The sequence below is a fragment of the Excalfactoria chinensis genome, chromosome 23 (assembly GCF_039878825.1).
Source record: "Excalfactoria chinensis isolate bCotChi1 chromosome 23, bCotChi1.hap2, whole genome shotgun sequence".
NCBI classification, from domain to species: Eukaryota; Metazoa; Chordata; class Aves; order Galliformes; family Phasianidae; genus Excalfactoria; species Excalfactoria chinensis.
The window spans coordinates 775,098-789,098 of record NC_092847.1 but is presented as its reverse complement, the minus strand read 5'-3'; the positions used below and the strand labels follow the sequence as shown (position 1 = coordinate 789,098).

Below are 14,001 nucleotides of genomic sequence, written 5' to 3'. Positions count from 1 at the left end.
CACGGGGCACGCTGGGAAGCTCCGCCCGGCTCCTCCCCTCCTCACAGCCCCCCCTGCCGGAGGGAGGACCGCGGTGCCGCCCCGCAACCGGCCCCACCGACGGCGAGCACGGAGGTGGCGGTGGATACAACGCGTTTATTGGCACCGGGGCACCGGAACGCGGCCCCGCACATGAGGAAGGGTCCTGCGCTGCCGGGCCGGCCCCCGGGACCCCAAAACCATGAGGAGGGGGCGGGCGGTCACCGGGATCTTCCCCTTTCCCTTGACGTGTAACGGTGCGCGGGGACAGCGGGGACAACGAGGCGGACTCAGAGCCGGGCTGCGGTGATGGATGATGCCGCGGGGCGCCGGCAGCGTCACTTCACCACCAGGACGTAGAAGGCCATGAGCACGCAGGAGACGGCCACGGGCACGTGCAGCCGAGTGCCGATGACGGCAGCTGCGGGGGGGCAGCGGAGGGCTGCGCTGGGCTGGGCTGCTGTGCTGTTGTGCTGGGCTGTGCTGCTGCCCCCATCCCGTAACACCACCATGGCATCCCCATCTCATGCCCCAAGACAAGCTCAATAGGGCCCCCATTGCATATCGCAGCCCCACGGCACAGCCCAGAGCCCCCACCCCATCCCAAGCCCAGCTGTACCCCCACCCCATCCCATCCCAACCCCACAGTCCCCATTCAACCCCATCACCCCCCTCCACCCCTGTCCGCCATCTTTACCCCCCCCCCCCCCCTCACCTTTGTACCCGACTCCCCACAGGCCGCGCTTCTCGGACAGCAGCCAGGCCCTCAGCCGCGGCACCTTCCTCAGGTAGGCGCAGGTACAAACCAACAGCAGGCCGAACACCAGCAGCCCGTCCAACGAGTACACTGCGGGAGGCACGGCGGCGTCCAACCGGCCCTCAGCCCTCCCGGGACCCCCACAAACGTCCCCCCCTCCCCCCACTCACCGTTGGTCATGGCGGTACCGGGGGGGGCTCCGCGCACCGCCACTTCCGCCAACGCGATACCGGAAGTTGTAGGGAGAGCAGCCGAGCGAGCCTGGGAAGGCAGGCAGCCTCAATCGAGCGCCTATTGGACGTGTTTGCCCCCCCCCCCATCCATTGTATGGCACAACACGGCGCTGCCTTCTCTGCTCCTCACCCTTTCCTTTTCCTCCTCCCATCCCCATGTCTGTCCCCATGTCTCCTCCTCTCCACAATGGAGGTCTGGGGGGAGAGCAGAACTGGGAGAGAGGATGGAGCACAGGGACATGGATATGGAGGAGCCCCCATGCAGGAAGGCACAGCGGTGCTTTGGGGGTGAGATGGATTCCTACTCCCATAGAACAGACACCCCCAGCCTGGGGCCATGGCCACAACAGGGACAGTGCCAAGGGGCTGCGGCCATGCTGTGTCAGGCCGTGCCATCCCACACCGTGCCGTGCCATGCCAAACTGTGCCATGCTGTGCCATGCTGTGCCATGCCAAACTGTGCCATGCTGTGCAATGCCAAACTTTGCCATGCTGTGCCATGCAGTGCAATGCCAAACTGTGCCAAACTGTGCCATGCTGTGCAATGCCAAACTGTGCCATGCTGTGCCATGCGTTGCAATGCCAAACTGTGCCATACTGTGCCATGCCAAACTGTGCCATGCAGTGTAATGCCAAACCATGCCATGCTGTGCCATGCTGTGCAATGCCAAACTGTGCCATGCTGTGCCATGCCAAACTGTGCCATGCTGTGCCAAACCATGCCATGCTGTGCAATGCTGTGCAATGCCAAACTGTGCCATGCTGTGCAGTGCCAAACTGTGCCATGCTGTGCCATGCCAAACTGTGCCATGCTGTGCCAAACCATGCCATGCTGTGCAATGCTGTGCAATGCCAAACTGTGCCATGCTGTGCAATGCCAAACTGTGCCATGCTGTGCCACGCTCCTCCCCGCCACGCCGTGCCGAGTTGTGCCTTGCCATGCAGGCCCTGCGGGCGGCGGGGGCTGCGTTGCTCACCTGCTCCTCCCCACTGCTCTCAAGTCAAAACACGTCCCTGCATCCCGGCTGCAGCAGAGCAGCATTGAACACCGTGCTGACGGCCCCGCCGTGCTGGCACCCAGGTAAGGCAGCACCCAACCCCACTGAGCCCCGTGCCCATGGGGGTCCCAGCCCTTCTGCCACCCTGTAACCAGCGCTGGCAGCTCCTCCTCTGCCTCAGTTTCCCTATGTGCTCACCTTCCTGCTTGAGAAACTGAGGCATAGCATGAGCAAGGGGGGGGGGGTGGGGTGGGCAAAGGCAATGCAACCCTGTGGCTGATCCCATCCCAACTATCGAACCCCAAGGAATGGGAACGCCAGGCATGGGGGGTACGGCCGCATTTCCTACCCCCACCCCAGGAAAACGCCTGTGGCCCAGACAGGAAAGAAATCAAAACTGGGAGAGGCAGGCAGCGAAACCGGCCCCGCACCCCCGCCACCTTTGCCCCTGGGATGGGGCTCAGCCCAGCAGCCCCGGCCGTCAGGCACGTGTTTGCACACCTTTGTTTATTGTAGGACCTACGAGAAGGCAAAGCAAACACAGCCTCACCTTGCTTCCTGCAGGTACCCAGCATGGAGGGCAGGGAGGAAGCGGGTGACTCCGACAGCGGGATCATGCTGCAGTCGGGTGAGCACTGGGGGACAAAAAGGGGTTTTGCACCCCTGGGTGTGATGGGTGTTCCCTCCTGGGGTGCATTTAGGGCCATGGTGGGGGAGACAGGCTGCCATTGGAGGGGGAGAGTTTAGTCTTGGGCAATGTGGGGGTTCCCCATTTGGAGAGTGGGGGGACCCTGTCTGAGTATGACTCAGCAGTGTTTCACTGCGGGTTGGGCTGAGTCAGGGTGAAAGGCCCCCCTCAGTGCTGGGAAATCATTGCTGCATGCAGTGTGAGAGGGGTGAGCACAGCACCCATGGGTGCAGCAGCGCCGGTCCCAATGTGGAGCTCTGGAAAACTGGGAACTGGGGGGAGGGAGGAGGCAGGGAGGGGGATCTAGACGCAGCTCAGCTCCCCCATCCATCCATCCATCCATCCATCCATCCATCCATCCATCCATCCATCCATCCATCCATCCATCCATCCAGGTCCCGGCAGCCCCACAGCCCCTCTGATGGAGTTGGCACAGCGTGTGCGCAGACAGCAGCAGGCATTGGAGCTGTGCGTGCAGGAGCTGCGGCGGCTTTGCCTGCGTGAGGCGGTGAGTCTGGGGCTGGGGGGGACCCCAACAACCCCTCTCCATCTCCAGTCACTGCTCAGTGTCCCCACACCCGTCCCCAGGAGCTGACAGGGACGCTGCCCCAAGAGTTCCCCCTGAAGGCCGGTGAGAAGCCCCCCAAGGTGCGGCGCAGGATTGGGGCAGCCTTTAAGCTGGATGAGAGCCTGGTGCTGCGCGGGGCGGTGAGTGGGGGGGGCACTGGGGGGGACGGGGGGGGCTGCACCCACAAAGGGATGAGGAGTTATGGGGGACCCCTCACCATCCCACCCCCACGGAGGTGCGCTGCAAAGGGCACGGGGCACAATGCAAAGTGCCCAGTGGTGCGCCGTGCCCTCGGGGTGGGGGGGATTTGGGGGTGCCAAGTGTCCAATTGTCCCCTTCCCCACCCCCAGGACCCATTGGGCGCCCTGGAGCGCGACCTGGCACTGCAGATGCAGATCGCCAGAGCTGCACATCGCCTGTGCCGGGAGGAAAACATCAGCAAACAGCTGCGCCGCAGGAGGAAGACGGCGGCACTGAAGGAGGAGCAGAAGCTGAAGGCGCTGGAGGACACCCTGCTGGCCGAGCGCCGGGCCCTGTCTGCTGGAGGCAACGGGGGGGCTCAGGGTGAGAGCGGGGGGCTTCCTTCTGTTGGGGAAGGGATGTGCATGGCTGCGGGTCCCCAGTGCATGTGCACCACTGTACCACGCGTGGTGTGTGCCCCCCGAAATGCTCCTTTGCACGGGTGCACCCCGATACCCCCCCTGCCATGGGTGCAGCCCGGTGAGAGCACCCCAAAGCTTCATCCCATGTGAACGAACCCCGAAGCTTTCATCAGTGGTAGATGCAGCCCCCACACACGGATTGCCCCAGCCGTCCTCCTCCTGTCGCTGTACCCTCACGGATACACCCCGACACTGCACGGCCCCGATGCGCGCACCCCAATGCTCTCTCCCCGGCATTCGCACCCCAGTGTGGGATGCACCCCGCTCCCACGGCAGAGCCAGGGCAGGGCTGTGGGGCTGGGAGCTGCCCGGAGCGCTCTTCCGAGCCGGACCAGCCGGTCCCGCCGCCATCCCACAACGTGTCGGGACAGGCGGACGGGGGAGGGGAGCGGGGACGCGTTGGGTGGCGGCCGTGGGAGCGCGGTGCCCCGTGGCACACCGCTGTGCCACCGCTGTCCCCGCAGAGCTCAGCGCGTCGGATGAGAGCTCGCTGTCGGATGCTGCGCTGCTGGAGGAGGGTAAGGGCTGCGGGTACGGGGGACGCATCCCGCCCCTCCCCACCCCAACGCTCTGTCTGTCCCGCAGAGGAGGCGCAGCCGATGGGAGCCGGCACCCCGCAGCGCCTGCCATCCCCGTGCCCGTGGCCCCGCTTGGCCCCTGAAGAGCAGAGTGAGGGTCAGGGCTGCCCCTCCGCACCTCCCGGCCCCTGGAGGGAGACCAGCCTCGATGGACCCTACGGGAAGGCCAAGAACATCAGCGCTGAGCCTGGGGATGGGGAAACCCGTGGGTCCCGCTGCTGCTCCACGGCCCCACCCTCTGTCACCGCTGTCCCCATCAGCCCTGACTGCAGGGCTGGGGATGTGGCCCCGTATCGTTTCATCCCCGTCCGGAGCGCGGTGCTGTGCAGACAGGTGGGATCCAGTGCTCCCAGCACCCCAGAGCCAGCCATCCGACGTGGGCAGTGCCAGTCCCTGAGGTATGGATGTGCTGTGAGCAGGGATGGGCTGCTGACACCTATGGGGAGGTGGGAGATAACCCATGGGGAGCATGGGAATAAGTCGTGGGGAGGATGGGAATGGTAACTCGTAGGGTGGTTGGAGATAACCCGTGGGGAGGTTGGAGGTGATAACCCACAGGATGACAGAGATAACCCATGGCAAAGATAGAGCTGAGCTGTGGGACGAGGAAAGAGAGAAACTCATTGAAAGGAGGATGGAGCTTGATCCATCTAGATGGCCCCGGGGAGAGGAGGAAGGAGAAAGCCCCATGGAGGAGATGGAGCTAATAATGACTCCACAACCATAATGGAGATGACCTGACAAGGAGGAGGATGGTGATACTTCCAGGGGGAGAATGATGAATCCAACCCCTTGTCCCGCAGGGTGGACACACGCTGGGAGCCGGGTGAGATGAGGGGCCGCAGCGCCGCTCCCCGCCGCCGCCCCACGTACTACACAGTGACAGTGCCCACCTCCTGCCCCCCAGCCCCCAGCCCCACACCGCGCTCCGGCTCCGACGACAGCATCTCCGACGTCTCCAGCGTCTCCCATGCCACCTCCCCGGGCAGCAGCAGCCCTGACGTCTCCTTCCCACGTCCCCCAGCTCCACTGCATTGCACTGAACCCACTTTCTACCCCCGTGGTGCCCCCCGGCTCCTGCCCCCTCCTGCCCCCCCCGTGTTCCTCTATGAGCAGGACCTGGCCCCGCTGCGCTACCAACGCCTGGTGCCCTCACACAGCCGCATCGTGCGTACCCCCTCACTCAAGGACTACGTGCCAGGGGGGTCCCGTGGGCTCTCCAAAGCAGCAGTGACAGAGGAGCTCAAATCGTGGCACCAAAGAGCCCGGCTGCGGGGAGCCCGGCCCCATTCCCTGGACAGACAGGGGGCTTTCCGGGGACACCGTTGTGGGACACCTCAGGATGGGCCCCCCCTCCGTGGGGCACTGCCACGGGCTCAGGTAAGGCACAAAGATGGGGAGAGATGTGGGTGGGGGTGATGGGGTGGGGATGGGAAAGGATGGAGTGGGTGGGCGGGGGGCTGTCACTTTGTGGGACCCCCTAAGAGCTGCCCTGTGGTGTGGGGATGACGTGGGCTGTTACCCAGTGGTGGATGGAGAGGGGTTCCATGGGGTCCCCCAGAGAATGAGGTCCTGAGGTCCCTGGGGGACCAGTAATGATCCCTTGGGCAGTGCTGGGCTCCATGAGGGTCCGTGGGATAGAGGTGGGAAGGTCATCAGGGGCAGGAGCTGGTTTGAAGGGGATCCCAGGGGGGTCCCCAGGGCAGGGTTAGGGTCCCACTGCCAGCACTGGCACTTTGTGAGTGTTTTGGGGCCAGGACATGGCCTTCTGGGGGAGGATGGGGGTCTGCAGAGGGTCCCTATGGCCACCTCCAGGGCCCCACCAGCAGTACCGATGTAGGGCAGGTTGGGACCTGCTGCCCCCCCCCACAGCCCCCACCACTTCCCAGTGGGGCCGTGTCCCCGGGGTGTGGGGTGGGGTCCCAGCACCCACGGGTCCCATCTCCCACTCAGGCGGCCCCGATCCGCATCCTGCGGCGCTCCCCACCCGGCATGCCTGTGCAGGTCTACGTGCCTGAGAACGGAGAGATCATCACACAGGTGTGAGGCGGCCCTCAACCCCACAGGGCACGGCCTGGCTGGCCCAGGGCAATGGGGACAGTGGGGACACAGCCATGATGCACCCCTGTGGGTTTGGGGATGGAAGAGGGGGGCACAGCTGTGGGGTGGGGTGGCCAGGGCTGGCTCCTTACACTGTCCCATGTCACCAGTGACCCCTAAAGGGTCTGCTGTGCAGATGTGTCATAATTGAGTATCTTTTTTTTGCCTAATAAATGTGGTCATTTGGGATCTCTGTGTGATCACTTCTGTCCTTAACATCTCCCTCTGCCCCCGGTGCCACCAACAGCACTGGGGTGAAGCCATGCATGGCTGAGACTGATGCTAGGGAGGGGGCATGGGGCAGGCATGGGAGCAGGGGAGGGGGAGGGAGTGGGATGTGGGACCTGTCCCATACAGGGGTAGGGTGTGGGGTGGGAGAGCAGGAGTGGGGATGGGATGCAGGGATGGGGTATGAGGGTCGGAGGGATAGGGAGGGAGCGGAGATGGGGTGCGGGGACGGGGATGGGATGGAATGGGGATGGGATGGGGATGGGATCGGGATGGGATGGGGGCAGGGATGCGGTGCAGGAGGGGCCGACCGCAGGGCAAGGGCAGCGCGGGGCTGCGGGAGGGCTGCGGGGAGCGGGGCCGTGCCGGGGCGCTCCGCCCGGTGGGGGCGGGCTGGGGCCGCTGCGTGCGGCGGGAGGCTGTGCCGCGGGGGGGCACCGGGCGGCGGCCGAGCTCCACCGGCTGCGGCGTCACTGCGGGCCTGCACCGAACCGGCACCGCCACCGGCACCGCGCGGGGAGCGCAACGGGCCCCCCCCCCCCGCCCCCCCCCACGATGGGTCCCGCCGGCAGCCGCTGGCAGCTGGCCGGCACCGTGCTGATGACCGTGGCCGCTTCGCTGGGTGAGTGAAAGGGGACGCGGTGATACCGGCGCTCGGCTCCGCTGTAACCCCGGTCTGCTCCGCGGACGGACCGTGCTCGAACCTCGGTTTCCCCGGCCGGGAAAGCCCCGCGGAGGGCGGCGGTGCGGAGCTGTGCGCGGTGCGGAGCCGCCGTCCGCCGCTGTGACCCCGCAGTCACCGGGGCGCCGTTCTGGGGCTATTCCGGGAGTGAGGGCGGCAGAGCCAGAAATAGAGCGGGGAGGGGAGGGGGGGCTGGGAGGGGGAACGAGGGGGTGGGATGGGGAGGGGACGGGGATGTCGTGGGGAGGGGTGCAGGGTGGGATGAGGAGGTCTATGGGAGGAACGTGGGGGTGGGATGGAGCGCGGTGTGGGGGCGTGGGGACGGATTAAAGGGGTGTGGGGACGTGGGAATGGGGTAGAGCTGGAGATAGGGAGGGAGGATGGGAATAGGGGTGTGAGGGCGTGGGGTGGGATGGAGCCGGGTACGGGGATGTGGGGAGGGGTGGAGCGGGGTGTGGGGGCAGGAGTGGGTAGATGGGAATGGGACAGAATAGGGTACAGGAACGTGGTGTAAAGTATGGGGACACGAGGGGTGGGATGCATGAGGTGTGGGGATATGAGGGTGGGATGGAAAGGGGTGTGAAGACATCGGGACAGCACGGAGCGGGATGTGGGGACATGGGGAGGGATGGAGGGGGGCACAGTGACCTGGCAGGGACGTGGGGACGGCATGCAGCGTGGCACGGGGCGCAGTGACACACGCAGGGTCCCCACCTGGGGCTGCAGACGTGGGCTGCTGCTGGTGGCACCGGGATGGTGACACCGAGGTGACAAAGGCGGTCCCCAGTGGCGGGGGGCGAGGACTGCCTGTGGTACGTGGACAAGAACGGCTCATGGCACCCCGGCTTCGACTGCGAGGCGCTCTCGTTCTGCTGTGGCTCGTGTCAGCAGCGGTACTGCTGCTACGACCCCCTGCGCCTCCTGACTGAGCGCCAGCAGCGCCACTGCGTCGCCTTCAGGTGCTGGGGCTGCATGCTGAGGGTGCTGGGAGTCACTGCTGGGTGCTGGGAGTCACTGCTGGGTGCTGGGCATCAATCACTGCTGGGTGCTGGGCATCGATCAGTGCTGGGTGCTGGGCATCAGTGCTGGGTGCTGGGAGTCACTGCTGGGTGCTGGGTGATGGGCATCAATCATTGCTGGGTGCTGGGTGTCAATCACTGCTGGGTATTGGGTGATGAGTGTCAGTCACTACTGGTTGCTGGGCATCAGTGCTGGGTGCTGGATGATGGGCATCAATTACTGCTGGGTGCTGGGCATTAGTGCTGGGTGCTGGGCATCAATCAGTCACTGCTGAGTGTTGGGTGATAGGTGTCAATCACTGCTGGGTGCTGGGAGTCACTGCTGGGTGCTGGGTATCAATCAGTCACTGCTGGATGCTGGGTGATGGGCATCAATCACTGCTGGGTGCTGGGCATCGATCACTGCTGGGTGATGGGTGTCAATCACTGCTGGGTGCTGGGCATTGATCACTGCTGCATGTTGAGCATCAGTGCTGTGTGCTGGATGATGGGCATCAATCACTGCTGGGTGCTGGGCATCAGTGCTGGGTGCTGGGCATCAATCAGTCACTGCTGGGTGCTGGGCATTGATCACTGCTGCATGCTGAGCATCAGTGCTGGGTGCTGGATGATGGGCATCAATTACTGCTGGGTGCTGGGAGTCATTGCTGGGTGCTGGGCATCAATCAGTCACTGCTGAGGGCTGGGAGTCACTACTGGGTGTTGGGTGATAGGTGTCAATCACTGCTGGGTGCTGGGAGTCACTGCTGGGTGCTGGGTGATGGGCATCAATCATTGCTGGGTGCTGGGTACTGGGTGTCAGTCACTGCTGGGTGCTGGGCATTGATCACTGCTGCATGCTTAGCATCAGTGCTGGGTGCTGGATGATGGGCATCAATTACTGCTGGGTGCTGGGCATCAATCAGTCACTGCTGAGTGCTGGGAGTCACTACTGGGTGCTGGGTGATAGGTGTCAATCACTGCTGGGTGCTGAGCATCAGTGCTGGGTGTCACTGCTGGGTGCTGGGTGCTGGGCATCAATCACTGCTGGGTGCTGGGATCCAGGTGCTGAGAATGGGTGTTGGGTGCTGGCTCTGGGTGCTGAGTACCACTGCTGGGTGCTTTGCTTTTGGGCTGTGGGATCAGAGTGCTGTCCCTCAGCCCTAAGACCATCGCGGGCATCGCCTCGGCCGTGGTGCTCTTCATCGCCATCGTCACCACCATCGTCTGCTGCTTCATGTGCTCCTGCTGTTATCTGTACCAGCGGCGGCAGCATCTCCGCACCCCCCTGCAAGGTAGGAGCTATGGGGGGATGGGGGGCTGTGAGGGTGCGGGGTGAGGGATTTGGGTGTAGGGGTCTGTGGGGATGTAGGGTAGGGATTATGGGTGCAGGATTTGGGGTACAGAAGGATGGATTTGGGGTTCAAAGGGTGGGGGGTGGAGTACAGAAGGAGGGATCCAGGGTGCTGGGTGGGGGATTTAGGGTGCAAAGGAGGATTTGGGATGCAGGGTGGGGGATTTGGGGTTGGCACAGGGCAGCAGTGGGTGGCAGCCCCCAGCTCTCTCTCCTGCAGGCCCTGAGATCCCACTGGCCAGCTATCCTGCACCCCCATCCGCCCCTTTCCCTGTGGACCCCAAAGCTGGCCCAGTGCCCCCCCAGCCCGGCTTCACCCCCATGGCCATGTACCCACCCACCGGTCCTGCCGCCCAGTACCCGATGTACCCCTCGGGACCCCCAGTCTACAACCCCACAGGTGAGCACTGGGTCCCCCCTAAAAGCACCACAGTCTTTTGTGGGGGCCCACACTGACTCCCCCCCCCCTTCTCTCTGCAGCACCACCACCCTACGTCCCTGCACAGCCCAGCTATCCCGGTGCCTGAGCCTCCCTGGGGACCCTTATCCCAGTGGGGACACCCATAGGGGACACAGCTGGGGGGGGGGGTACCCGCTGTCCCCACCTCGGGGCCTCGATTCTGTCCTGCGATGCTCATGGAAACCTCTGCCCCCCACAACTCCCCCCCCGGCCATTGTGGGGACAAGCAGCACAGAGTGCCTTTTGTCCCCACCCCACACACTGGGCCCATTGTGGGTGCTCACGGGGGGGGGGGGGGGGCATGCATGAGGGTGAGGGCAGCGAGGCCGGGGGTCCCCCTGCCCTCCGGCACCGGGGGGCACCGTGGTCCAAATGGGCAGCATTAAACTGCGTGTCCCCCCCCGGCGTGGTGTTGTGTGTATGGGGGGAGGGACGGCACAGATTTCACCGGGGTCGCGTTCCTCCTCCTTCTGCACATTCCTACATCCGAAAACCAACCGTTTCCTTTCAGCAACTCTGCCCTCCCCCCCCAAACCGACACAGAACCGGAGTATGAACCCCGACTATGGTGGCATTTGGGGTTCAAAAGCAGCCAACCCACAGCCCTGAGTGCAGCACGGTGATTTCCCCACCGCTGTGCGCCGCGGGGGCCGGGATGCGTCTCCCCCCCATCCGCTGTAGGCTGTGATTCACTGTCTATTTTCGGAGTGATTCACACCATGCAGGGGCACCGGGGGGGAGGGGGGGCTAAATTTGGGACTGCCACATCCCAGCAGCCTGAACGGGACCCACAGCGCTGATGCACTGCACGGAGCTCTATGGGTTTTTTTCTGCTCTGGGGTCTCAGCACCACCCCCTCTCTTTCCTATAAAAACAAGCTCCTCAACCATCCGCAGCGATCCTGGGGAGGGGGAAACCGAGGGGCCAGCGCTGAGTTTTATTGAAGTGGGAGTCGAAACCATGAAATGGGGACGGGAGGAGCGGGCGGATGGTGGTGGTGGGGCCTCAGGGCTGGGGGGCTGCGTGCCCCCCGAGGTAGCGCTCGCGGATCTGGGCCAGGCTGGCGCTGAGGCCGCCCAACGCCTGAGCGATGCTGCGCAGCACCGCTGCCATCTCCCGGCGGCTCTCGGCGCACTCCCGGCGGAAGGCTCGCATCTCCTGCACCAGCCGCTCGTTGCAGCGGATGAGGCGCAGCTCGGCCGGGCTGAGCCGGGCGCTCCTTTCGGGGGTCCCGTCCGTTGTGCCGGGGGTCCCCCCCGTTTCGCTGCAGTCACTGAACTGTTCGGTGTCCGGCTCGAAGATGACGCTGCTGGGGAAATCGCAGCCCGGAGGTTCTGGTTGTATCCCCAGGTCGGGCTGGGGGGGCTGCGGGGGGCTCCAGCCCTCGCCGGGTGTGTGGGTGCTGCTGCGGGGCTGCCGTCGTGCCGGAACGGTGCCGCCATCCGTGGGGTCATGGAAGGGCTCCGTCTTCACCTCCATCGGTTCCTCCTTCACCGCCTCCTCCTTCACACCTGCGCAGGACGCAGCACTGTCACATTGCTGTCACATCGCTGTCACACCCCCCCTCCGGAAGCCCCCAGCGCTGGGATGTGGGGCAGGAAACGCTGCGCCCTGGGGACACCCAATCCCGGAGCACTCCTGTTCCGTGTCCCCGTGCATCTCTGTGGGCTCCGTGAACTCCATCCACCCCCATCCATGTCCCTCATCACTCTATCTGCACCCCCATCCCGGTACTCCCATGTCTCTTGTCCATTCTCAGACCCTTCCCATGTCCCCATCCCTGTCCCTGTCTCCCGTGTCCCTGTTTCACTCCACCATATCCCTGCTCTGGATCACGTCCTGCCACATCCCCGTCCCCATCCCTGTGTCCCCACACCCATGCCCCGGTCTCCACAATCCAATCCCTGTCCAGGTTCCAGTTTCCTATCCCATCTTGCTCTCACGGTCCTTATGTGCCCGTCCCACTCCCCCATATCCCCACCTCGGTCCTGGTCCCCAACCCCCTGTCCCATATCCTTGTCCCCCCATATCCACATCCCCACCCAGACCAACCCACCCCAGCTCCCTACTGCCCCACCTCCCCGCCTCGTTCCCCACCGCACACCCCTTCTCCCCCCGTCCCCCATCACCACCCCATCCCATCCCATCCCATCCCATCCCACCCCACCCCACCCCACCCCACCCCACCCCATCCCCATCCCATCCCATCCCACCCCATCCCATCCCACCCCACCCCACCCCACCCCATCCCATCCCATCCCATCCCATCCCATCCCATCCCCATCCCATCCCATCCCATCCCATCACCACCCCATCCCATCCCATCCCATCCCATCCCATCCCATCCCATCCCATCCCCATCCCATCCCATCCCATCCCATCCCATCCCCATCCCATCCCATCCCATCCCATCCCATCCCATCCCATCACCACCCCATCCCATCCCATCCCATCCCATCCCATCCCATCCCATCCCATCCCATCCCATCCCCATCCCATCCCATCCCATCCCATCCCATCACCACCCCATCCCATCCCATCCCATCCCATCCCCATCCCATCCCATCCCATCCCATCCCATCCCATCCCATCCCATCCCATCTCCATCCCATCCCATCCCACCCCATCCCATTCCATCCCATCCCATCCCATCCCATCCCATCCCATCCCATCCCATCCCATCACCACCCCATCCCATCCCATCCCATCCCATCCCATCCCATCCCATCCCATCCCATCCCATCCCCATCCCATCCCCATCCCATCCCATCCCATCCCATCCCATCCCATCCCATCCCATCCCATCCCATCCCATCCCATCCCTTCCCTTCCCATCCCATCCCATCCCATCCCATTCCATCCCATCCCATCCCTTCCCTTCCCATCCCATCACCACCCCATCCCATCCCATCCCATCCCATCCCGCTCCGTTCCCGCACGCACCGCGCGGTGCCGCCCGTTCCCCGCCGAGCAGCGGTGCCGCTTCGCCGCCGCGCGGTCCCCATACGGGCGCGGGTCCTGGGCCGAGCTCCGCGGTGGCGGTGCCGGTTCCGGCGGCGGCTCCGTGGTGCCGGGGCGCGTTGGGTCGCGGTGCCGGTCCCTGCCGCTCCTGCCGGTGCCGGGTGATCTTATCGTTGGCCCGGCGGCGCAGCCCCCTCCAGCGGTTCTTCACCTCGCCGATATCGCGTTGGTTGCGGCCGGCGGCGTTGATCTTATTGGTGATGCGCCACCAGATCTTCTGCTTCTCGTAGGCGTTCACGGTGCTGGCGGCGGCTCCGAAGAGCAGCGGTTCGTACCGGAGCACTTCGCTCATCAGGATCTCGATCTCCTGCAGCGTGAAGTTGGGCTTCCGCTTCAGCAGCCCCCGCCGCGCCGCGCCGCCCGCCGCCGCCATGCTGCCCGCCGCCCCTTCATGCCGCCGCCGCCCCGCCGCCCATCGCCCCCCCCTCCCACCCCCCACCCCGGCACCGCCGCCTCTTTGTCTGCGCCGCCGCCGCCGCCGCCGCACCGAGCGGCCGCCGCCGCGGGAGCGGACCGGGGGGGGGGGGACAGCGCGGCGGGGCGGGGCGGGCGGCGGCACCGCGACCTCTACCGCCCCTGTTGGGATCCGCCGGTACGGCGCCCTGCGGGTCCGGCCCGGTTCTGCCCCGCGTCGTGTGGCGCCCCCTGGCGGCCGC

The 14,001-nt window shown here is 65.1% G+C and overlaps 4 protein-coding genes across 9 annotated transcripts; 2 read left to right on the top strand and 2 right to left on the bottom strand.

Moving 5' to 3' along the window:
• Positions 1-121: 121 nt before the first annotated feature.
• Positions 122-1,039, bottom strand: TMEM167B (transmembrane protein 167B). Its single transcript, XM_072356326.1, has 3 exons — positions 946-1,039; positions 734-865; positions 122-439 (listed from the first exon to the last, which is right to left on the bottom strand). Exons 1-3 carry the CDS (start codon positions 953-955, stop codon positions 357-359), a joined length of 225 nt encoding a protein of 74 aa, XP_072212427.1. The 5' UTR covers positions 956-1,039; the 3' UTR covers positions 122-356.
• Positions 1,040-1,102: 63 nt separating this feature from the next.
• INAVA (innate immunity activator) lies at positions 1,103-6,810 on the top strand. Of its 5 annotated transcripts, XM_072356318.1 has the most exons (11): positions 1,103-1,296; positions 2,010-2,089; positions 2,313-2,491; positions 2,571-2,634; positions 3,090-3,202; positions 3,283-3,402; positions 3,613-3,826; positions 4,389-4,442; positions 4,510-4,900; positions 5,306-5,882; positions 6,456-6,810. In XM_072356318.1, exons 1-11 carry the CDS (start codon positions 1,103-1,105, stop codon positions 6,546-6,548), a joined length of 2,079 nt encoding a protein of 692 aa, XP_072212419.1. In that variant the 3' UTR covers positions 6,549-6,810. The 5 variants fall into 5 exon arrangements, with proteins under 5 accessions (XP_072212419.1, XP_072212418.1, XP_072212417.1 ...); XM_072356317.1 differs by lacking the exon at positions 1,103-1,296 and having other exon boundaries at positions 1,615-2,089; positions 2,367-2,491; XM_072356316.1 differs by lacking the exon at positions 1,103-1,296 and having other exon boundaries at positions 1,615-2,089.
• Positions 6,811-7,226: 416 nt separating this feature from the next.
• On the top strand, positions 7,227-10,729 carry SHISA4 (shisa family member 4). 2 transcript variants are annotated; one of them, XM_072356323.1, is made up of 5 exons: positions 7,227-7,452; positions 8,300-8,471; positions 9,657-9,805; positions 10,085-10,264; positions 10,345-10,729. In XM_072356323.1, exons 1-5 carry the CDS (start codon positions 7,386-7,388, stop codon positions 10,389-10,391), a joined length of 615 nt encoding a protein of 204 aa, XP_072212424.1. In that variant the 5' UTR covers positions 7,227-7,385; the 3' UTR covers positions 10,392-10,729. The 2 variants fall into 2 exon arrangements, with proteins under 2 accessions (XP_072212424.1, XP_072212425.1); XM_072356324.1 differs by having other exon boundaries at positions 7,231-7,452; positions 9,672-9,805.
• A 489-nt stretch (positions 10,730-11,218) lies between these two features.
• LOC140262019 (uncharacterized) lies at positions 11,219-13,799 on the bottom strand. The gene is made up of 2 exons (XM_072356096.1): positions 13,268-13,799; positions 11,219-11,835 (listed from the first exon to the last, which is right to left on the bottom strand). The coding sequence occupies exons 1-2, from the start codon at positions 13,716-13,718 to the stop codon at positions 11,330-11,332; spliced, it is 957 nt and encodes a 318-aa protein (XP_072212197.1). The 5' UTR covers positions 13,719-13,799; the 3' UTR covers positions 11,219-11,329.
• Positions 13,800-14,001: the final 202 nt, after the last annotated feature.